This window comes from Microtus oregoni, unplaced genomic scaffold (genome assembly GCF_018167655.1).
Source record: "Microtus oregoni isolate MIOR12 unplaced genomic scaffold, Mior012 000037F_ref0000500, whole genome shotgun sequence".
NCBI lineage: Eukaryota > Metazoa > Chordata > Mammalia > Rodentia > Cricetidae > Microtus > Microtus oregoni.
In genome coordinates, this window is record NW_024543096.1 from 8,815,256 (window position 1) to 8,837,682 (window position 22,427).

Here is a 22,427-nt window from a genome sequence, read left to right on the forward strand (position 1 = left end):
GGTGGTGTGTCTGTCACAAGGTGATGCTAAGAAAGACACTCTCTGTTCTGTCCTGTCATGCATCAGCAAAAACCTCCGTACATTCTAGGACCCTGATGCAGCGGCACGGAGGCCGGTCTCATTGCATGCACACAGTTGGACAAGATTTCCGAGCACTGGCTAGGAATCTCTGGCTGTAGGTAGCAGGTGCCTGGAGGACCTCAAACCAGGGAAGTGAGTTGATGGAAATGCTAACCTGCAGCCACTTCCCTGAGCCAGAGCAGGCTAGCAGGTCACAACACAGCAATAATCTATTTAAGACTTTGTGGGAGTCTAAAGGGACTCGCAGGTGGTTTTGATTCTATATAGTCTCTCTTAGCCCCGACTTAAGATATAATCTCCAGGGGACCCAGCACCTACATTCATTCTTTCTGGTCTTCCTAGAGATACCTTACCATAGTCAGTAAAAGAAGACCCTCTCACTGATCCCTCCGAGAGCCTTCCCTTAGTGGTAGAGGACTGCTGGTATAGAATACGCAATACTCTAAAGCTATGATTAGGTGAGCGTGGTATCATTGGGCAGCGGGAATTTACAGCTGGCCCCAAGAGGCCCTTCAGATGGTTAAACAGCTCCAGGTGACCAGTGCACTCAAGGGCAGGTTCCTTCATGTTGGTAAACAGTTATGAAAGCACACACAGGCTGGACACTTACGTCGCTCCTCTGGGCCTGGTTAATTTTAGACTGCACTGTAATAGGAGCATCTTCAATCGAGGTGAATTTGAGCGTATCTGGATGCTGGCGGTATTTTTTCTAGGAGAATCAAAACGAGAAAAAAGAAATTAAAACTGATTCTTTACTATAGGCCCTGTAATGAGAATTCCTGGAGAGTTGCTTTGGAAAGACACAGAGGGGTTTTCTCAATTTGAAAGTCCTGGAATCCCGATTACTTTGGATGAGAATGAATACCTACACGATACAGAACTGAATGGTTTTAAATTGGTGTCATCATTGGGCAGTGTGTGGAGGAGAGAGAGTCACAGCTCCCCGGAAGCATGTTTGCACTCCTCAGATGCCTTGCTTATGGTGTGAAAGAGGGGCTTTCTGTTGTACTGAGCCAGAAACACCACAGAGGTCTCGGAGGGGTTAGCAGAAAAACAAGCAAGAATATTTGGGCTGTTTCTTTTTTTTAAAACAACAACAACAACAACAACAACAACAACAACAACAACAGGGTCTTAATGTAATATAGGGTTCAATCTCAGTGTGTACCCAAGGATGGCCCTGAACTCTTGACCCTCTTGTTTCTCTCCCTTAAATACTAGAGTGACTTAACACAACCCTAACAACTTCATCAGCAGCTGGAGCAAAGGAGTTTTCTGGTTGAGGGATCAATTAGCAACAGCTAACGATTAATTAGGCAGAGAACATGTCCGCTTTGCAGCCTTATTGCGTATACATAGGCTTCTTATGTATGGGACACTGATGTGCTGGAAAAGAAAGAAAGAGGGCCTGTGGGAAGGCAGCCCCATGGGGGAGCTGACAAAATGTCACTCCTTCTATGCCTGTCTTCTCTGCCGATCTGCCCAGTCGCCATCCTTGGGGCATACTGTACATTGCAACTTTTCCATATATTTTAACTCCGCTTTTTCAACTCCACACTTCTGAAAACTACCAGCACTGGAAGACACTTCCTGAAAGACTTCTGGGAAGGCAAAAATGCTTTCGCCCAAACCAGACAAAAGTGCACAGAAGCGAGAACACTTCTGGCTTGAGCATGGTTGCCGCGCACTGCACCCCCATGTCTGCGCTCTGTGCGCTGGCACCCAGTTCGCGAGCTTCGACCAAGGGAGCTGGAGGTTAAAATACACAGACACACACAGCGACACGGGTCATCCTTGAATTCCCCAGGAATGCCCCCTTTATTTGTTCAGGGGCAGATTATACAGAGATAGCCACGCCCCAGCCCAACCCACCAGAAACCACTCTCCTGCCATCAGGAACTCCTGAAGGTCTCGTGCTCAGAGCAGCTGTAGGCACTCAGATCAGGGGATTACAAGAAATTCAGGATCTGGGGTCTCACTGCTCCCAACACACGGTGACAGGCCTTACTTTGCACCTCTGTCCTTCACACCCTCCCCTTTCCCTGGTGATGTGGTCAGGTGACAACAGTGTGCCTTCAGCTGTTGCTGGAGAGGGGACAGACACTGTGTCCATAGGGAGATGCTCAGGATGACCACTGCCTTTTCTCTAAGCCTGAGTGGCAATTTGTAACTATGCGAGAGCCATCAAGACTATAATCGAGGGCACAATTTTTAAAGAAGAGCCTTCAACAGCTACATTACACAGAAGTATTTCAAGCTAGAAGCAAGCCACACCTCCACCAACAGGTCAAGAGGCCATTAACATGTGACATGTCTTTGCAGAGGAAGACCATGTAATTAAAAGATAAAGAAAAGGAATGAATTTTAGGTATAGGCAAAAGCATCGAAAGAAACAAAAGCAGCCTCAAAGAAACTTTCACAAAAGGTAAAATTACAGAGGCCAGAAGCGGCTCAGCAATGGCCTCGGGTTGAAGACAAGCAGGGTTCTAGAGGAAACCTTACGGGGCATCAGAAGCATTTAAAATTAATTTCTAAGGTGGGGTTCATGCCTGGAATCCTCATACCCAGAGGTTGAAGCAAGATCACCACCCACGTGTTCAAGGCCAGCCTGGGTGACAATAAATTCTACACCAGTCTGGATTACAGAGTGAGACTTTGTCTTAAAATAAAAACAAAAGTAGAAAAAGTATCCTGGTGGCAGCAGGGGTTCTGTCTAAATCAGGTAAAACTCACATTGCGTGGATAAAGTCGCTCAGCTCTCTTTGGGTGTTTTACACGAATATAAAGGGGTATGAATATATTTCTGGATTGTTGGTGCTTTAAGAATCTCTGTCAGCAGCAATGGCCAGAAAGGGAGGTAGAAAGAGCACCTCCTGTGGCCCTGCATTTTAATGGGGGGCAGTCCCCTCTAGCGCCCCAGTGGCCTTACCTCATTCAGAATGTCCGAGGCTCGCTTTGCCTTTTCCATCTCCAGGGACCCGAAGGGCACCCAGCCACAGCCCTTCATCCAGCTGTTGTAGTCCGCTTTGTACTCCACCTACAAGAAAGAGGAGCTATGTTTTCCTTCATTGTTATTGTTACACCAACAATGGCCATTTTACTCAGGGTTTTAAAGATGTCTGAGCAGGCATGTTGCTCCACACATGAACTTATTTTTTGGTGATAGCTTGGAATACCTGGAGTATTGCTTTCTAATGGCCATGTCTTCCACTTCCCCCTTACATTCAACTTAATTGAAATGTGTAGAATTTTGATATTAACCCAGAAAATGCTTGATTCCAGGCTGTATTTTAAAGAATAAATGGAATGATGATAATGGGACCATTGGCTGTAGAGGTTTGCGCCCTGGAATGTTAAGTGTTGTATCTCTGTGACCAAATTAGTCCGGAATTGATGATGCATAATTGAAGGCAAATAATCCTGGTCATTTTCTAATAATGTTTGATGGTAGATATTTGTCAAAGCCTTGGCACACACTGTCCTTCATGTATAGCGACCATCTTAGAAGGGTTTCTGCATTGGCCAACAAGGCACTTGGAAATAGTTCTTGTTAATTTGCTAAAGGAGACAGCTATTATTTGGCACTGATATTATGTGGGGACAATCACCAGACGCCATTAAGATAGCGAGCTCTTTTAGTCATCGGACCATAAATGACACCTGAAATTTATCTCTAGAAATCAACTGAAAATTCTTGTTCTTTAGAATGGATCAAAAAAAAAATAAACTTAAAAAAAAAACCCAATAAATCAACCTTGCCTCTGGGGACCTTCAAATAGAATTGTATTGCAGACACAGAAAAATTAAATAAGAAACAAGATCCTGCATACAGTAACTGTCACTGGTAGTAAAGTGGAGATGAGAAATATATATATTTTATCCTCATATATGGATCTAACAAAATCAAACTATCACTCTGTATTTTGATAGTTTAATAGAAATTCCTGCCTGGAAATTGTCAGACTGCTTAGAAAATAGAACAAGTTAAAGTTTTACTCAAGGGTGCTAAGTTCATTCTGCTCACAGGTTAAAGCCCCTTCCTCTTGCCTTGGGATGGCAAACACTTGCAGAAACTGTTTAAAAGAATGATTTTGGCAGCTCTCAAAGGTCATCTTGCAGATCCTGGTCACCAAGGAAGGGATACTTTATTTGCTATCTTCGAGTGTTTGTGTATTTTAATTTCTTCCTGCAGACATGTCTGTGATGGAAATTCCCTGTGCCGAGCATGGGACTCAGAGACTGGCCGTAGATTGTTGCCCTGTTACCTGACCTACAAAAGTTGAACTTTCCAAAACGTGAGCTTGGGTTTGTGCCTGGATGCTATCAAGCTGAGTTTGCCCTGTCTCTCTGACTGTCTGCTTGGTTCTTTGCTGACAGTAGGAGTGTAAATTATTCAGTCATTGGAAAAATAGTTTCGCAGAAAACTAAAAGACTGTCATATGACCTAACGATTTGACTTCTGGGGTATCTACCCAAAAGAACTGAAATCAGACATTGACAGGACAATCGATTACTCATGGTCACATGAACAATTCTCAGTAGCTAGAAGGTGGGAGCAAACCAAACAGCGGCCAAGAGAAGAGTGGATACACAAGATGTAGCATCCATTGATAAAGGAAGACTGCTCAACTTTCAAAAAGAAGAAAACTCTGACAAGAGCTGTAGTAAGTGTAACTGAGGACACTATGCTAAGGGAAAAAACTCAGTTTCCAAAGATAAATACTGTATAACTCCACACATGTGATGTGTCTACAATAGCCCAACTTATAGCAATAAGTGGTTTCTGGGGGCCGGAAGAGGAGAGAAAGGGGGGTTTATTGCTTAATAGAGCCCTTTGACCTTCTGGACCATCTCACTGGCCCTTAGCGTCCATTTAAATACTCAAAACAACTTTTGATTTACTCCAGTTTAACAGCCAAGGACTCTCGGCTCGGCAAGGTTGCTAACTTTTCCAGAAGGAAATAGTAACAGCACATGCCAGACACAGGTGTCCAATCCCGAGGACGCACACTTCTAAGAACCAAGGGACCATTTCCCCTTGGGTCTCCATGCTTCCTCACGAAAGGCAGATGCTTCAGAGAGGACTAAAGGTCAGGCTTGGGCAAGATCCTGTCCGGTCTCCCCTTCCAAAGAGGGGAAGAGAAGGCCGCTACTCACATCACTCTGCAGCGCATACGCCTTCTTGGCGAGGTCCACGCTGACGCTGTCTGGTGGGTAGCTGTAGTTGTGTAAGACATGCTTGTAGTCCACGTCACTGGCAATCTCCTGAGATTTCTTAGCTTGGGTGACTTGGAGCATATCAAGAGGGGCAGTGTAGATCGTTTTCGACTTCTCGTAGTCTTTACGGTATTCACGCTGGAAGAAGAGAGTGTTTAGTCCCTCTCATCCTTAATGAGTTCTTATGACAGTACAGTGTAATTTAGAGTAATAGGTGCAAACATTTGAGTAATTATTTTGCCCCAAATTTGTTTTTATAACTTATATCATCAAGTTCCTCTAGAAAAAAAATCATATATGAATCTTTCCAAATTTATTTTACTTTTCTCTTCTGACTTTTTAGACAGAGTCTTGCTTGTATGGCTCTGGCTGGCCTGGTACTATTTATGGAGCCCAGGCTGAAAATGAACTTATGGCAGTCCTCCTGCCTCAGTCTCCTGAGTGCTGGGATTACAAGCATGAACTACCACACCAGCTTCCAAAGTTTTTCAGCCAGAGAACAGCTATCAGTAAGCTCAGGGGACTTCACCTGCCTTCTTACATCTGGTGGGCTGTTATTTGCGGGGGATGAGTTTAAAAATTATAAAACCCAAGCCCTGAATGATGAACGGAAAGCTTGGGAATGCGCGGTGCCACGCAAGCGCATGTTTAAAGCCTGTCCTGCAGGAAAGGGACGAACAAGGCGGTGCTGCGACAGCAGCTGCGGAGGGGGGTGGGGGGAGCGATTTGCTGGACTGTTCAGACTCTCGTGTTTATGTTCTCAGCAGCTGACACATATCAGCATCCATAAAACGCTGTCAAAACACACCACAGAAATCCTTGCACCTTTGTGTTTATTGCCGAAGTATTATTCACAATAGCCGGGAAAGGCAACTGCCCTAGCTGTCCATCAGCAGACAAACGGATCCAGAAAACATGGTTCCTCTACACAATGGAATTTTATGTAGCCATAAATAAAAATGAAATTAGGGCATTTGAAGAAAAATGGATACAAATGGAAATTGTTGTGAGGCCAAACAAGGCAGACTCAGAAAGGCAAACTCCATGTTTGGTCTTCTATGGTGCCTAAATTTAGACTTTGTGTGTGTGCTGGTATATAGGTCACAAACTTCAAAGGGGGTGAGAAAGAAGAAAAGTCCCTAAGGTAGATGGGAAACAGAGAGGCTAATGGACTACAGATGACAAGAAAAGGAAGGGGAGTGTGGCGGCTTTACAGAAAATGGCCCCCATAGGTTCATAGGGAGTAGCACTATTAGGAGGTGTGACCTTATTGGAGTAGGTGTGGCTTGATAGAGGAAGTGTGTCACTACGGGGTTGGCTTTGAGGTCTCTTAACCTCAAGCCAGTTCATTTCCTGCTGCCTGCCAATCCAGATGTAGAACTCTCAGCTCCTTCTTTAGCACCAGGTCTGCCTGCATGTCGCCATGCTTCCTGCCATGATGAGAATGGACTGAACCTCCGAACTGTAAGCCAGCCCCAATCACACGTTTTCCTCTGTAAGAGTTGCCACGGTTGTGGCGTCTCTTCACAGCAACAAACTCCTAACTATGTCAGGGAGACTAGTTAGGAATCAGAGGGCATGGAGCAGGTCAGAGGGCATGGGCAAACATGAAGAAAGGCAGTAGGGAGGTGACGCAAGGAGAACAGAGTCTAATGACACGGTCATGTGTGAAGATGCCGTGATGAACATGGTCAAATTGCTTTGTGTGCTAACCTAAAAAAATCCATTCTAAAAAATCATTGAAGATGCAAATGACTTTCAGGAAAAGCCTCCTTGCTATACACAGCTTAGCATTAGCCTGGACTAATGAGACTGGTGATGTCTTTCGGTTGCAAATGTCAATCAATTAATAAGAATTCACAGGTTGATTTTGCACCTAGTGCTCTAATGCTTTCAAGGACAGGATGAAAAACAAACCAATAAGAAAGCTGTAGGGTTCTGTGGCATCAGTGTAGACTTGGTTCTGGCTTTTGAACCTGAGAGGGCACACAGAATGGTGGAAACACAGTGGCATTGCAGGAGCACTGTGTGATGCTCACAATAATGATAAAGAAAGCACACACAGATTATTGTGTGCACACATGGTTGAAGCAAGTAAATGATACCCACATCTTCCTTCTTCACCATGGAAACCAGTGTTTGAAAGCTATGCCGAACACTGTAAGCCACTCTTAAAATATCTTCTAAGCATTATGAACTGTAATTGGCAAGAACAGATGCTTGTCTCTCTATAGTAAAAATAACTAGAACAGCATAAATGACCCATGGCTCACTTTTATGGAATCCACAAATCCCTGAAGTTAAGGAAATAGTTATGATGAAGAAAATGTTCCACAAATGTGGTATTTTATAAATCATATTTTAAAAAAGGCTTAATCATCAATGGAATTTTTTTCTTAGGTGGAGACCACTACCAATTATTAAAGGCTATAGTAAGCATTGATAACCATACTTGATTTAATATTGGAAATTCATTAGTTTCTTCTAAAGACAGTTTTCAAATCAATTTAAAAGCTATTTCTCAATTAGACTTAAACACCTTAGAGATTTATTATAGGAGGTTTTGAGAACAAAAACTGACGCTTTGTTAAATGCAGAGTCTTCAAAGTGGAACGGATGTCAAACACTGCCAAAAATTCCTGTTCTCAAAGGTGAGGCACACAAGAGCCAGGGCCCACACGACCTCTAAAGCTCTCAGCAGGTTCTTATGAACTTGAGAGCCCAATGGGCACAAAACCATCCAAGTGGAATCCTTCCACACCCTGCATGTGGTCAGTGAAGCCATCTTGACAATAGGGCAGACACTCACGTCACTCTGGTTTTTGGCCGTCTTCAGGGAGTGCAGCATCTTGGGGTCATCGTTGATGCTGAGGGCGCCGATCATCTTGCCTTTGCTCTTCTCATAGTCCTTCTTGTACATCACCTGCAGGGACACCACACGTGCTAACTGCTCAGCGGGGACATCCCAGGCCAGCAGCCCAGCCCAGCCCAGCCCAGCCCAGCCCAGCCCAGCCCAGCCCACACTCACATCGCTGGCATTCTTGCTGTTGGCCTTGGCTGCCAGCAGGGGGATGGCATCCACCTTGATGTCAAACTTCTTAGCTTTGCTCTTCTCCCAGTCTTGCTTGTAGATATTCTGGGAAAGTTTCAGAAATGAATTGTTTTTTAAAAGGACATTTTTAACAGGTTAATCCCGTGAACATAAAAAAGTTGAAAGTTTGTATCTATAAACCTATTTCATCTATGAGTAGTTTATTAACCAAATAGTAGTATAACTATTGGTGTATTATATAGTTTCTCCTTCTACACCACTAAAATTATAGATAGCATATTCTGTTTTAATTGTTTAAGAACATTCTAGAGTCCCTTGTCTATACCACCAATAACTATATAACCGACATCCACTTAGAAAGGGGAAAATGAGACATTTACATGGGAGAAATCTCAAGAACCCTAGAGATTATCAAACAGACACATGAGAGAATGCTTGTGATGATAACAGAGGCCAAGGACACGATGTCTGATAATGAAGTAGGTCCCCAGAGCCAGGACAACTAAAAGACCCCATGTCCACTGCTAACTGTCTCCATAGCTAGCAGCACCGAGTCTAGCTCCAAGTCTTCCGGCAGACTTGTACCTTCTCCCCAATACTTACATCGCTCAGGTTGTAAGCGTTGACTCTGTGCTGGATGAACTCCGGTGCGTCTGCCGGCACGTTGCACTTGAATTTCTCACCTTCATGCTTTGCTTTGTAATTCAGCTGGGGGTGGGGGGAAAGAAGGGAGAAGACAAGTTGCTGTGGGCTGTGTGCCCCAAGCTTCATGCAGTTGAAACGTAATCCCCTAAAGTCATGTGGGTGCTGTTTGACAGGAGGTACCTGTCAGAGGTGATTGGTTCACAAGATCTGTGCCCTCGTGAGTGGATTCATCTGCAGGAGTGGCTTTATTAGTCAAGTGAGCTCTGAGGAGGGCTTGATCTGTGTCTCCCTAAGCAATACCTGCATCATGTTGTGATTCACCCTAGCCTTTGGAACTATGAACTAAGTAAACCTCTATTCTTTTTGAGGGGTGAGGAGGTGGTTTTAGAAGTAGCATCTTACCATGTAGCCCAGGCTACCCTCAAACTCAAGATTCCCCTGCTTCGGCCCCTCAAGTGCTGAGATTTCAGTCCAGGGTCACTTCTACTGTTTATAAATTACTTGGCCCCAGGTATTTTTTCATAGCAGAGAAAATGGACTCAGAAGATATTCAAACAGTTCAAAGCAGGGATTTCCTTGAATTTGTGTAGGACAATATTGTGTCTTTTTAAGGGAACACGCTTCAAAGAGCTTCTCAATCTTGTCAGTGTCTCATTCCCTCCCTCAGAAGGATTGTGGGAAACTGGACTTCACTGAGACATGTCGTAGCTGTTGCTATACAGTAGACGTGTTAATATATGCCTCACTGACATCACAAGAACGGGCTTGAAAGGCATGAAAATGCAGTTACAGAATTCTGTTATCAGCGCAATAACAACACCAGGATAATTCCCGGGGACAGCTTAACCCAGTTCTAAAGTGCTGGCCACACGGTCGCTGTTTCAGGCTTTCCTCAGCTATGCACCCACAGCGCTCTTCCGGTGGTTCCTCTCCTCGTCATCCTAACCTAGCTCTTTGTTAAAGTACAGTTGCATTATTTTCCCTTCGGTCTCTTTCCTTCCTTCAACTCCTCCTATGCCCCCTTACTCCCTCTCAAATTCCTGCTCCCCTCTTCCTTCAATTCCTACTTTACATGCACACATGCACACATGAACAGACACACACATGCGTAAATAAGTCAGTATGACCTGTTGAGTTCATTCAGCACAGCCTGTATGTACACGATTATTTCGGGGCTGAACACTAGTACTCGGTAACCATGGGGTTCCTCCCTCTCTCACTCTCAGCACCCCTAATTGTCAGTAGTTCTCTGTCTAGGGGTGGGGCTCCCAGAGAATCCCCCTTCACTTTAGCATGTCTGTGGTATCACTGTCCAGGTCTTGTATAGACAGCCATACTGTTCAAGTGTCAGGAGTGAAACTTGCCTGTCATTTCCAGGAGACACAGTTCACGGCAGATTTCACGGTCCTCTGGCTCTTAACTCCTTCCACCTACCTCTTCCTCCGTTGTCTCCTGAGCCTTAGGTACAGGAGTCACGGAGGAAGAGGTGATGTAGCTATTGGCTAGATTTAATTTTAAAATGCTTTAAATTACATTTTAAAACTGTGTGTGTGTGTGTGTGTGTGTGTGTGTGTGTGTGTGTGTGTGTGACAAGTCTGACAAGAAGTCAGAGGACCACTTTTGGAAGTCAGTTCTCTACTTCCACTACGTAGAAGGAGATAAGAGATTGAACTCAGGACATCAGACTTAGTGGCAAACACGCACCGAACCATCTCAGCGGCCCCCATATTTTAACTGTCTGTTTCCCACTAACTGCCTGATGTAACGCTTCGTTATAGTCCACCTTTTTTCCTTTTGCCAAGTCTTTGTGACTTTACCAGAACAGGAAAACTTCCCTTTCTGCCCGTCAAATGGGTACCTCTGCTGCAACTGTTTTCTTAAGGGGCACGAAGCTCTAGTGTTCATGGGGCACATTTTAATAAGTAAAGCAATCCTATGAAAAATCAGTGTATTACTTAAAACTCTCAGTTACTATATTGCTGCCTATCAGTCTGCTGGGGGCTGCAGCTCGATCTAGCAGCTTCATCTGCACTTTATTAAGCAAAATCTGAAGCGTGGCATTAAATGGCACGACAGAAGAATCCTTGAAGACACTGAGATTTTCAGTAAGCCCCTGGGTCGCCCCTCCGACGCGAGTCAGGACACTTACATCACTGAGCTGTTTGGTGTTGAGCTGGGCTTGCAGCAGCACAGGCGTGTCGGTGACTGCTGTGAATTTAGTCTTATCAGGATGCACTTTGTAGGTGTGCTGGAAGAGAAGACAGCCGTCGCTGACGGTTCACACTGTAATTTTCTATTCCTGTTCGTCCCCACACCAATGCAGCGGACGTTTGCATCCAAAACTTTGCTTTCGTTAGTTCTGAAAAACTGGTTCAATGCTAGGATCCTCGTCTTCTCTTTTTCTCTTTCCCTTCTTTCGTCTTCCCCCTCCCGTCCCAAGGTTAAGCTGCAGATGTATAGCATTTATACTAAAATATAATAATATTATTTTCCTCCATTTCTTCTCCCCCCTCTCTCCCTCTTCCCTCTCTTGGTTTTTCTACATTTGATATTAACCAAAAGGCTGAGAAATTACTGAGTTTTCTGCTGCATCTATGCAGTTGGTATGTCTCTGCACTGAAACTTATGTGCAGTCAGTGCTGTGCTTTGAGCTATGAGTTCTGCACATCCTACCATCCCTTCATGTCTGTATCCTCCTCACTCATCCTCCCAGCACATCCTAGTAACGTCTTCTCTCAATGTCCCTCTCTCTCTCTCTCTCTCTCTCTCTCTCTCTCTCTCTCTCTCTCAAGACTGTTCTTTCTGCCCTGATCTTGGCATGGCAGAACATTCTTGTTTCAGATTGCCTGGGTCCGTCTCTTCCTTGCTCCTAAGTGTTCCTTCTTCACTGCCTGTCTCTTCCACTCCAACAGAACTTACTGAAGAGCAGGTCACTATGGTACCCTAGTCTCCCGCATCGAGGACAGTGCCTGACTCATGCCCTGGTATCGCTTTGTTGGGCAATGAAGACCCTGATTATGACAAACCTGGGTTTGTCCTTTTGCCCTGGATTAATAGCTGTACATACTAATGAAAATAAAGACATTGAACCTGAAAGAATTTCATAGCCAATGGACTTCTTAGTAATTCTGGTGTTCTCCAATCCTACCCCCCAAGGCCCAATTTAAATAAAATATCATATCCTGACCACTAGGTGAGAGCATTTAAATTCTATGAAAGATACCACCAGATATCACAAGCATCCCACACCCAATCTGAGGAACTCAGGGCCGCTGACTTACGTCTTTACATTGGTCCAACTTCTTAATAGCTTCGTATTCCTGAGTTATTGTCTGAGGGAAATAGCATTTCCCTTTGTCTTCTTCATATTCTGCTTTGTAGCTCTTCTAAAAAGTATAAGAACAAAACCAATCAGGATGGCTGCTAACTCCCAAACAATGCCACCACAGGCCTGAGTCACTGGATGCAAACTTACGTCACTGTTTTGAGCTGTAACTTTCATGCAGTGCGTCTGGTAAGGGTCCTCAAAGCTGCCTACATAGTGGCCCAAAATATTCTTTACGTATGAATCTTTATATTTCGCCTAGTAGAGAAAGCACAATGCTTGGCATTAGCGGTGATTTTTTCAATGGGCAGGAAAAGCCATTTCGCCCAAGAGGTGGACGTGGCCCTTCGCACCTCACTGAAGTTCTTCAGAAGGGTGTCGAGTTGATACTTAGGGGTCTCACAATAATTCATACTCTTGGCCTTGGTCTTCTCATAGTTTTCCCTGTATAGCCTCTGCCAAAGGAAAAAAGAAAATTGAGCAAAGAAAAATATATCTCACACACCAACAGCCACCAGGGGCATTGAAACAATGGGACGGGATGGTGATGTTTTCTTCCACCGTTTTCCACCATGAAGAAAGGACACCCTTGAGGCTCATGTCTTGTATGATATTAGGTGTTAATAGTGGCAAGTGCTCATATTGCTTATCTCAGTATTGCTCAGACCAAAAGAGAAAGCACCTGAATGCTGCCACTCAAGAGAAGTTCTGCCTTAAAATAAGTGCCCCATTTCCCTATGCTCGAAAAACATGAATTACTTAAAAAAATTGGAGTAAAATGAGTCCCGAGGCCTAAGCAGGGCCTGAGGACACAGGCAGTTCCACAAAGTCATGAGCTTGGCACTTGGTCCAAACACATGTCGTCATACTCCTAAAAGCGGGCCTTCCCCGCTAACTTATGTTTCTTGTTTAGCAGCTATCCTTGAATGATGGCTTTTACGATTTTTAGTTCTTTAATGTGTACATCTGTCATATGCTTTCCCCCACTTCCTTTTAATTTTTCATATAGTAACCTCAAAATACACTCAATAAAACAGGGACTATTGTAAATGACATGAAATATAAGAATTTCTTTCTTATTAGGAATTACAAAGGCAGTTTCAGTAGATTTTTTTTTCTAAAGTAAGGATTGAAGTCTTCATAATGAAGCCAACATTTATAAAATCCTCAAACTGAAATATCTTGCTTTGACATTCATGCTTCATCTGGCTCTACCGCTTTGTCTCGCAGCTGGTCTTCTCACTTCTCGCTGTTTGTTTTCCGCGTATCCTTGCAAACACCTTAGTTCAGGGCACTGAATGGGTGCACACCCACACTGATACTAGGAACACTGTGTATACTCGAATATTTAGCCCACTCCTGGGAAACAAAGAAAATGTTTCTAGGGTTTGTTTCCTCCTCATAAAACAAAGGCAGAGAGGAGATGAAAGAAGCAAGTTTCCCAGAGAAGAATGATGTCACAAACGATGAGTCTCAGCTAACCAAAACCTCTCCACATTTAGTTATGTGAATCAGATTTGATTGTAGGCTGACATCCAACCCAAGGTTGTATTAATTGGTAGGGTACCCACATCAAAACAGAGCGGTTTTGCAAAGATACTCACGTCGCTCTGGTTTTTGGCCGTCTTCAGGGAGTGCAGCATCTTGGGGTCATCGTTGATGCTGAGGGCGCCGATCATCTTGCCTTTGCTCTTCTCATAGTCCTTCTTGTACATCACCTGCAGGGACACCACACGTGCTAACTGCTCAGCGGGGACGTCCCAGGCCAGCAGCCCAGCCCAGCCCAGGCCAGGCCAGCCCAGGGCCACACTTACATCACTGGCATTCTTGCTGTTGGCCTTGGCTGCCAGCAGGGGGATGGCATCCACCTTGATGTCAAACTTCTTAGCTTTGCTCTTCTCCCAGTCTTGCTTGTAGACATTCTGGGAAAGCAATTAGCAAAAAGAGAAAAGCCTGTCATCACACCTGAAGACGGAGGCTAGGCTGACTCATGGGTGTATCAGCGATGTATTCCTAACAGAAAATAAGTAGACCTGTTCATGGTCCAGCAATTGTGCATATTTCAGCGAATTCCCTTTAAGACAGAGCTTCTAATTCTAAGACTAGGTTTCTAGTTCTCCCTCAGAATCTTTCCAATTAGCTCAATTCCAGGGCCACACTCATATCTGCGCCCGGAGCTAAAGAGTAGAGAGTGGTCCAGGCATGCAGTTAGATCACTCTTGGTTTCAGGTATCGCTTTCGTTTGTCCTTTAAATCCACTCAGAGGTCATTTCATGAATCACTCTACTGCCTGGATAATCGCAGTACTTGTTTTGGGAATTGTTGAAGAAGCTAAGAGGGTAATTCAACTTTTCTACGAAGTTTAATTTGGAAAATGAAAGTTGGCCATGGATTCCCGGCCTTCCGCCCTTTAGATCCTCGGTGTTATCATCGGCATAAGCTTTCTTACATCTAGACATAAGTCTAATTTGTGTAAAACAGGACACTATAGGCCTGGGGAATAAAGGACATCATTTCAAAAAAGATCATATACTAGGAAAATTGAATTACGGTGTAGTATACATAAATGCTTCTGGCAGATGTAACATTAAGATTTACAATGAAACACACACTCGTGGTGACATTCTAGAGGCCGGTTAGTAAATATTAAGGTTACTAACAATTAAACGAAGCTACTTACAAAATGACTACACTGAAGCAGCAGGGATATGCGAGGTCAGCTTAAAGGGATGCTGACAGAAAGGTAGACACGTGACAGGAATGTCATGGGTGCTTCCTAGCTTCAACACTGAAGTAGTCACTGAACTACAATGAAGCAACTCAAAACTAGGGACACGGCTAGCAATGTGCCACCACCCCCCCCGCCGGGGCGGTCCACGAGGCACTTACGTCACTCAGGTTATAGGCATTGACTCTGTGCTGGATAAAGGCAGGAGCATCCGGAGGTATATGACACTTGAATTTTTCACTTTCGTGTTTGGCTTTGTAATTCAGCTAAAGAGCAGGAAGCAGGGTAACGGGGCAGAGAGAGAGAGAGGGAGGGAGAGGAGAGGAGAGGAGAGGAGAGGAGAGGAGAGGAGAGGAGAGGAATCATTAAATTCAGAAGAAAAAGATTTACCAAATATAAAACCTCCTTCAGGCATTTTGTGAAATAACTGACAACCGTCACGAGAGCGAGCGCTTAGGAAAGTCACTGTCAGCTGTCATCATGTCCTTCACAGTCACCGTGTCCTCCACCACCGCAGGTGACAGAATGAGGTGGCTCTTCATACACATTCCTCTCCACGCCTTTCACAATTGGCCTCTTTGGTTCAGACACACTGTCCTGGCGTTCCTGTCCTCACTGATGCCACTTACTGGAGACGCCTTCTTAAGTGTCACCTTGCATATATCGTGCTTACTGATACTGCGGTTGAACTGTCATTTTGGCCATAAAAATATACTGCGGCCATTTTTATTTTTATTTTTTTAGGCCAAGACAGGCATGGAGGTTCATACAAAAAGCTCATATAATAAACTTATCTCTAGGTTTCAGTTTTCTAGAAAGTTACTAGGCAGAGAGAAGCCTGTATGCTCCCTGGTCTGTGCCTGACTAGATACTCAAAACACATCTCCTACCATGTTGAGTCCCAAACATCTACAAATTATGTAAGAGAAAGAGGCACAGAAAGGTTAACTCATTTGAATACCTTGCCACAAGAAGCTGGGTTGTGAATCCAGTTTTAGAAGTTGTGTTCCCTTCAATAATTTAAGCTCTACTGGTTTCTTAATTTTACTAAGAGTTGTCTACTCAAAAAAGCTTCAGCCCATCCAGATAGAAAAATATTTTAAATGATTGTAACTATATAAGAATATACTAAAATGTAATGGCTTTCTAATCAATGTAATCAAACAAGAAGCTGGATTTTATCAGCTGAGAAGATAGAGGTAGAGTGTTACTCCCAGCGTGAACAAGGCTTGGGGTTTGAACCCAGAACTGCAAAATGGAATACATTGAATTTCTGCATAGATTTATGAAATGCCTCCCCACTCCCACAACTGCTTTCCCCCAGGTACTTAGCAGGACTTACATCACTCAGCTGTTTGGAATTGACCTGGGCTTGCAACAGAACGGGAGAGTCCGTAACTTGAGTGAACTTGGTCTTATCTGGGTGGGCTTTGTAGGCGTGCTGGAAGGGAACCAAGGAGTTTGGTTTAGTGGGGTCTACGATGTTCAAGGTGGTCTCTGAGCCAGGAAAGAACCTGTCCCGCCCCACCCTGAAGAAACTGGTGGCTAAACAAACATTCAAGGTGTTTGTTTTTAGCTGGATTGCAGTTTGTCTGAGGTGCTTCTTCTGTGAATATGAAGACCAACCCCATGTTTTCAGATTCCTGACAGCTCTTCACAGCAATGAGCTAGAATTAGCTCTTAAGACATGGGATGCCAGCAGGAACAGAAGTATATCTTCTACAAAATCGTTTCTTACAGCTGCCTTTCTTAGACATATTTGTAAAGTGGTCAACATTTTAAAAGCATCTCAGCCTCTAGATGCCACAAAGGGCAGCAACATCTGGATCAGTGTCCCCGAAGTAGGAAGCATCTGGGCTGAAGGGGGATGAAGGACTTTGTCACAAGCTCACTGTGTGAACGTACATCTTTACACTGGTCCAGTTTCTTGATTGCCTCATATTCCTGGGTGATGGTCTGGGGGAAGAAGCCTTTGCCTCTGTCCTCTTCATATTCCGCTCTGTAATTTTTCTATGAGGGGAAAATAATCAGATATAACGATGCAACCATTGTTTTATGCCTTAAACTTACAACATCTTATTTAGAAAATGAAAACGATAGCCTCAGGACTTACGTCACTATTTTGGGCTGACACCTTCATACAGTGTGTGTGATATGGGTCCTCGAAGCTGCCTACATAGTGTCCCAAAATATTTTTTAGGTAGGAATCTCTGTACTTAGTCTGAAAGACAAAATGTATTCCACTTGTTAATTGGCCAGTGGCTTATTAAATAAGCGAGCCTTTAAAGAGAATGGGTGACAGGGACGATACTTACATCACTACTGAAGTTCTGCAGTACTGTGTCAAGCTGAAACTTGGGGGTCTCGCAGTAATTGATGCTCTTGGCCTTTGTCTTTTCATAATTTTCCTTGTATAGTTTCTGCCAAAGGGGGGAAATCAGTTAAAATAGATCCTGTCACTCCCATGCTGATTATAACGCTCATATTTTCCAACACCAGACAAAAGAAGAAGAAAAGATACCGTCCGCCGACTACCTTAGAAACCTACAAACATGCGGTGTCATGGCATTATTAGCAATGATTGTAAAACCCGAGATTTTGACATTTTCAGAGCTGAGCCTCGGTGGCAGGCTCTCTGAGCTGCTCTCTCTCTCTCTCTCTCTCTCTCTCTCTCTCTCTCTCTCAGCACACTTACTCTCTCATTGTGCCCCCAAGTACACAGAGGCTATGATAATGGCTTTGTTATTTTTCAAATAAACTTTTATAAAAAGTTAAGTAGAAAAACACAATTAGGCTTCATAAAATAAGACCCATCTGAGAATTTGAAGCATGAATGAGTCACCACCAGCTCTCCTTCACTGCTAACATTTATGTTTAGCCTTAAAATAACACAACCAATCAGTGGTTGGTTTCAAGGGCACGGATGAGAAAGTGGACCATCATCCCTTTTTCATGTTGAGTTTTCAAAGTGTCAATACATCTCTGCTTCTAGCAACAGTGGATCTGAGATGGTTTGTTTGGTAAATGTGCCCATCATTGGAAAATAAAGCACTTAGTGTTGAGGTTACAGCAGAGCCATTTGGACTGATGAATTAACACCTTATTCCTTGCTCTCCTGCTCCCCAGACACATGCACCCCAGTATGCTGATGTAGTTCAAGGGTAGAGAAGCATTAACCTATCCAGGGAGCTATGTAAAATGTTTGAATCTTGGAAAAAAAATTTTCATATAATCTGTCCATATAAAAACCTCAATTTAGCCTGTGTATGTTTGTTGTGTATGCCTTTTGTGTGTGTTTGTTGTACATGCGTGCACTTCAGGTGTGTGAATGTGTGTGTATGTATGTGAATGTGTGTGTATATGTGTGTGTGTACATGTGTGCACTTCAGGTGTGTGTATGAATGTGAGTGTGTGTGTATATGTGTCAGTGTGTGTGTTTTAGTCAAATTGGTAAACTGATTTTGGACCCTTAGTTTTCTAATACCAAGCAATGGCTTATTTTATCTATTTCAACCCTGATAGCTTACTTGGGAGAAGTAGTCAGGGACCAAGTCAGGGGACATTTTCTGAGTTAAGTGTCTGCAGGTGACAGTTTCAAGTGTTAGCTCTGTTCTTGAAGGTCTCCCTTTGCCTGTTCAGAAGCCCAGCACAATATGCCCCATGCCCAGAAGGAGCCCCAGATGCTGGAATCTTCTAAGCAGATGAGGACTTCCCTGCCCTTTGAATTCACTCCACTGGCTACAGATAGTAAGGCATGTTGTGTTTAAGAGACCCTCAGCTTTCTATGGCTAGTCAGCTCTGCTGTGACTCTTCCTTCAGAACCTTAAAACACTAGCAAAGCTATTGAGGTATACAGCTATACAGGTGTACAGCTATATAGGTGCACAGTTATACAGGTATACAAATACATAGGTACACAGCTATACAGGTACACAGCTATATAGATATAGAGGCATGCAGCTATACAGGTATCACACAAGGAGAAAGACTCCATCTCTCACGAAGTTAAGGTTATAAAAGATCTGTGAAGAGAGTTGACTTACGTCACTGAGGACGTTTCCTGCTGCCTTCAGCTGCCTGAGCAGTGGGTTCTCTGATGCAGGAAGTACGTTATAATCTGCTTTTCCTTTATTCTTCTCATAGTCTTCTTTGTATTTCACCTGTGGGAGGAAATAAAATAATAAAGGTACTCCCCAGGTTATTTTGCCCTCGTCTCCACGATAGCAATGATGACATAGTGCCCCAAATCAATTTCCTCTTTGGAAAAATGGCGGCTTGACATTTTATCACCACAACACCCAGAGTAACTCAGAGCAGCAGTACAGAAACTGCATGAATTTCCAGGAAACCTCTTCTTTTCATTCATTTATTCATTCAAAAATATCAGAGGGAGTTGATTATGTGCCTGGCTCCGGGAAAGACACAAAAAGGAACAACATATGGTCTCTGTCCTCGAAAGGGAAAAGGCATGTAAATATTGGGGGGAAGAGAGAAACACAAATAGTGACGGCACATCGTGCCCCAGATGTCTGCTCCTTAGAACCTCCACTCCAACTTCCAGCTGCCATCTGCCTGCACATCTGAAAGACAAGGAGCTGGGAGCATCAGCGCCACCTTGACGCCTTTCCTACAGCCACGCATTGAGCAAGCACATATTTAATACACAGGCCAGGGGAAAAGGAGCCAGCTGGGATGAACGGTGGCAACCTTAGCTTTCTTTTCCCTTCCCATTTTGTACTTTAAATCCCAACCATGGCAGACACTGTAAGTTTGAGATGAGGAAAAAAAAAACTCTGAAAAGGAACCTGTCCACAGCAATCGAAACAACATGGTCTTGAGGCAGACCATGATCTCGAGCCTGCCTTTCGCTTGGGAACTGGAGCCAATGAAGTCCGAGGAATCCTAAACCATTCACTACCGTTACAAGCTGCACAAAATGAGGCCAATCAGCTCTGTAGACAATGACAGGTAACGCACAACTGGAACCCAGATGCGCCAACCCTACTGTCTACCCAGAGTACCACAAGGGCTGCTCTGCAGGCTCTTCAGGCATGGGAGACCTTCACAATCTTTCTACCTCATGGGATTATAAAGTCCCTGGGAAAACAGAAGTGTGCAGAAAGGACATTCACAACCCCCTATCATGCCACCTGCATCGGTCACTAGGGCTTATGACAATGTCTTGCCTCCTCTTACAGACCAGATCTCTCCTCCTTCAAGGGCTTCAATCCAGCACTTTGCTCTCAGCATCAGCTCAGGGTTACCTCTCTCTTGGATTTTCCCATCAGCGTAGCAGCATGGAATTGTGTGTTCTATCTTAAAACATTCCTTATTACTGTCTTTTCCATCAGCTACCATTCATTTTCATTTAAGAAAAATTCTTGAAAGGACTCAATATACTCTGACCTTCAGTGGTTTATTATTCAGTCGTGAGCCTTCTCCAAGCAAACTCAGCCAACTTATTCTTTGGGCTGCCAGTGACTCTGCATTAGCAAACCCAGGTAGAAACACCTGGCACAAATGATAACTCCATCTTCGCCCTTTATTAACTATGCACACTCCTGCTACCTCTCAACTGCGCTCCCATCTCAGCTAGGAGCATGTCAGGGTTCAGTCGGTGGAGCTGTCTGCCCAGCCTATCTCATTTGTGCTGTCCAGTCTCAGGACATTATTTTCCACACACTAATGTCCCCCAGTTTTATATAAAATTCCCATAAACACTCTTTGAACCTCCAGACTCATGCAGTCAACCAACCAACTTCATACTTCCACCTGAGAATCTAAAAGACATCTGAATCTAACAGGTTTGAAGATGAACTCCGGTTTCACTAAGAATCACCTTCTCTTCCTGTAATCGTCCCTGTATCCTTCAAGGGAAACCCCATCCAGTGAGCTGCTTAAGTGGAAATCGTTCCCTCCTATCTCACACCCAACCACTGTCTCACACTTTCTAGGTGGTGGAGTCCTGGTTTCTATCCTCTGGCAGAACCAGGGCTCCAGGAAAGGCAAGAATCAAACAAGTTTACTTGACTTCCAAGTTCATGTTTTTATAAAAACCATACCACTTTAAAATGTCAAAGCATAACCTACTTATCAAAGTCACTCCACAGGCTATCTGAAGATGTCCATGGACATCTGGTCTTTTGGGACCATTTTTTCACCATCAATAAGAGCACAGGCTAGTGATAGTGTTGAGCATGAGGCACATGGTTTCATATAAAGCTGCCAATTATTAGTTGATACAAGTTCTGCTAGCTAAGATGATTACCTTCATCCTTCGGGCCAGCAAAAGGCCCTTCACTCCGTGAAATAATAAAAATGGTGATTAGGCACCATTAAGGTCTCTATTGTGATGCCAATATAATTTTCTTTTTTACTGTTTTTAGGCAATCTACTTTACACTGGTCTCAACTTCAGTAACTTCGCTCAGCATCTACCCGGCACCTTTTCCATTATATTTGAGAGCCAGAGTCAGGGCAAGCTCACCCCACTAAAGACATGAAGGGATGGGACAACGTCTTCATTTATACCTTGCTGGCTGCAATTCCAGCCTGTTTGTTCATTTTGTACTCAGGCGTTTCCGTCTGCATGAAGTAGATCTGGTCTTTCAAGTTCTCGAAGTCTTCCTGATACTTCCTCTGTGAGAGTAAAGATATCGGAGCACAGCTGTAGAGACAAGCTTCAGGACAGAGCCCCTCAAGTCTACACCCACCCCTTGGGTTTAGACCAGTAAGGTCACAACTGGAGACTGGTGGCATTGCCAAAATGTCTATCAGCTTAACAGAGATCTGGACAATTAGAACAGGCTTGGAAAACAATGGGAAAGGCACAGTCTTTCCGGCCCACTGAGGAAGAGCTCTGGAGAGCCAGGGCAGGGCAGATGAATGAAAAAAAATTAAGTCACTCAGTGTTATAAATGCACAATTTTGTCCAGCAGGGAAGAATAAACTGCAAAGAGCCTTTCTGACTCATGCTAAGTGTATTCTGTAATTACTAAGAGGGTTTCACTAGGTTGTTCCTATGGAAATTGGGGTAGAAATCATGCAACATGGTCAAAATCATATCTAGCATTCCAGAATTCCCCAAGCTGTTGCAAGCAGCTGGAAGCTGTCAAAGACAGGGGTTCTCTCCCAGGACGTCTGGCCCTCACTCCCTACTTACTGAGCTGAGATTGTCGGCGTTCATTCTGGCTGTTGCGATTTCAAAGCAGGGCGTCTCACTCCATTTGCCTTTGACTTTCTTTTCATAGTCTTCTTTATATTTTTGCTGGGGGCAGAAAGAAAAGAAATGAAGCAAAGACAAAAATCCAAGAGCTGACAAATAGGAATTGAGGAATAGTGTGACATTAAATATCTTTACCAGGCTCATGTTAGGGTCTC

At 43.9% G+C, this 22,427-nt stretch overlaps 1 protein-coding gene across 1 annotated transcript in view; it reads right to left on the reverse strand.

Moving 5' to 3' along the window:
- The window catches only part of Neb (nebulin), a 182,217-nt gene that overhangs the window by 139,606 nt on the left and 20,184 nt on the right, over positions 1–22,427 (reverse strand). Inside the window, exons 11-30 of the mRNA XM_041631527.1 lie at positions 22,210–22,314; positions 21,579–21,686; positions 19,092–19,208; positions 17,364–17,468; positions 17,162–17,269; positions 16,954–17,058; positions 16,391–16,489; positions 15,210–15,314; positions 14,135–14,242; positions 13,925–14,038; positions 12,674–12,775; positions 12,471–12,578; positions 12,277–12,381; positions 11,145–11,243; positions 8,954–9,058; positions 8,327–8,434; positions 8,108–8,221; positions 5,239–5,436; positions 3,011–3,118; positions 692–790 (exon numbers count right to left, since the gene is read on the reverse strand). Coding sequence (XP_041487461.1) covers positions 692–790; positions 3,011–3,118; positions 5,239–5,436; positions 8,108–8,221; positions 8,327–8,434; positions 8,954–9,058; positions 11,145–11,243; positions 12,277–12,381; positions 12,471–12,578; positions 12,674–12,775; positions 13,925–14,038; positions 14,135–14,242; positions 15,210–15,314; positions 16,391–16,489; positions 16,954–17,058; positions 17,162–17,269; positions 17,364–17,468; positions 19,092–19,208; positions 21,579–21,686; positions 22,210–22,314 — 2,220 coding nt within the window. The remainder of the gene's footprint in view (positions 1–691; positions 791–3,010; positions 3,119–5,238; positions 5,437–8,107; positions 8,222–8,326; positions 8,435–8,953; positions 9,059–11,144; positions 11,244–12,276; positions 12,382–12,470; positions 12,579–12,673; positions 12,776–13,924; positions 14,039–14,134; positions 14,243–15,209; positions 15,315–16,390; positions 16,490–16,953; positions 17,059–17,161; positions 17,270–17,363; positions 17,469–19,091; positions 19,209–21,578; positions 21,687–22,209; positions 22,315–22,427) is intronic.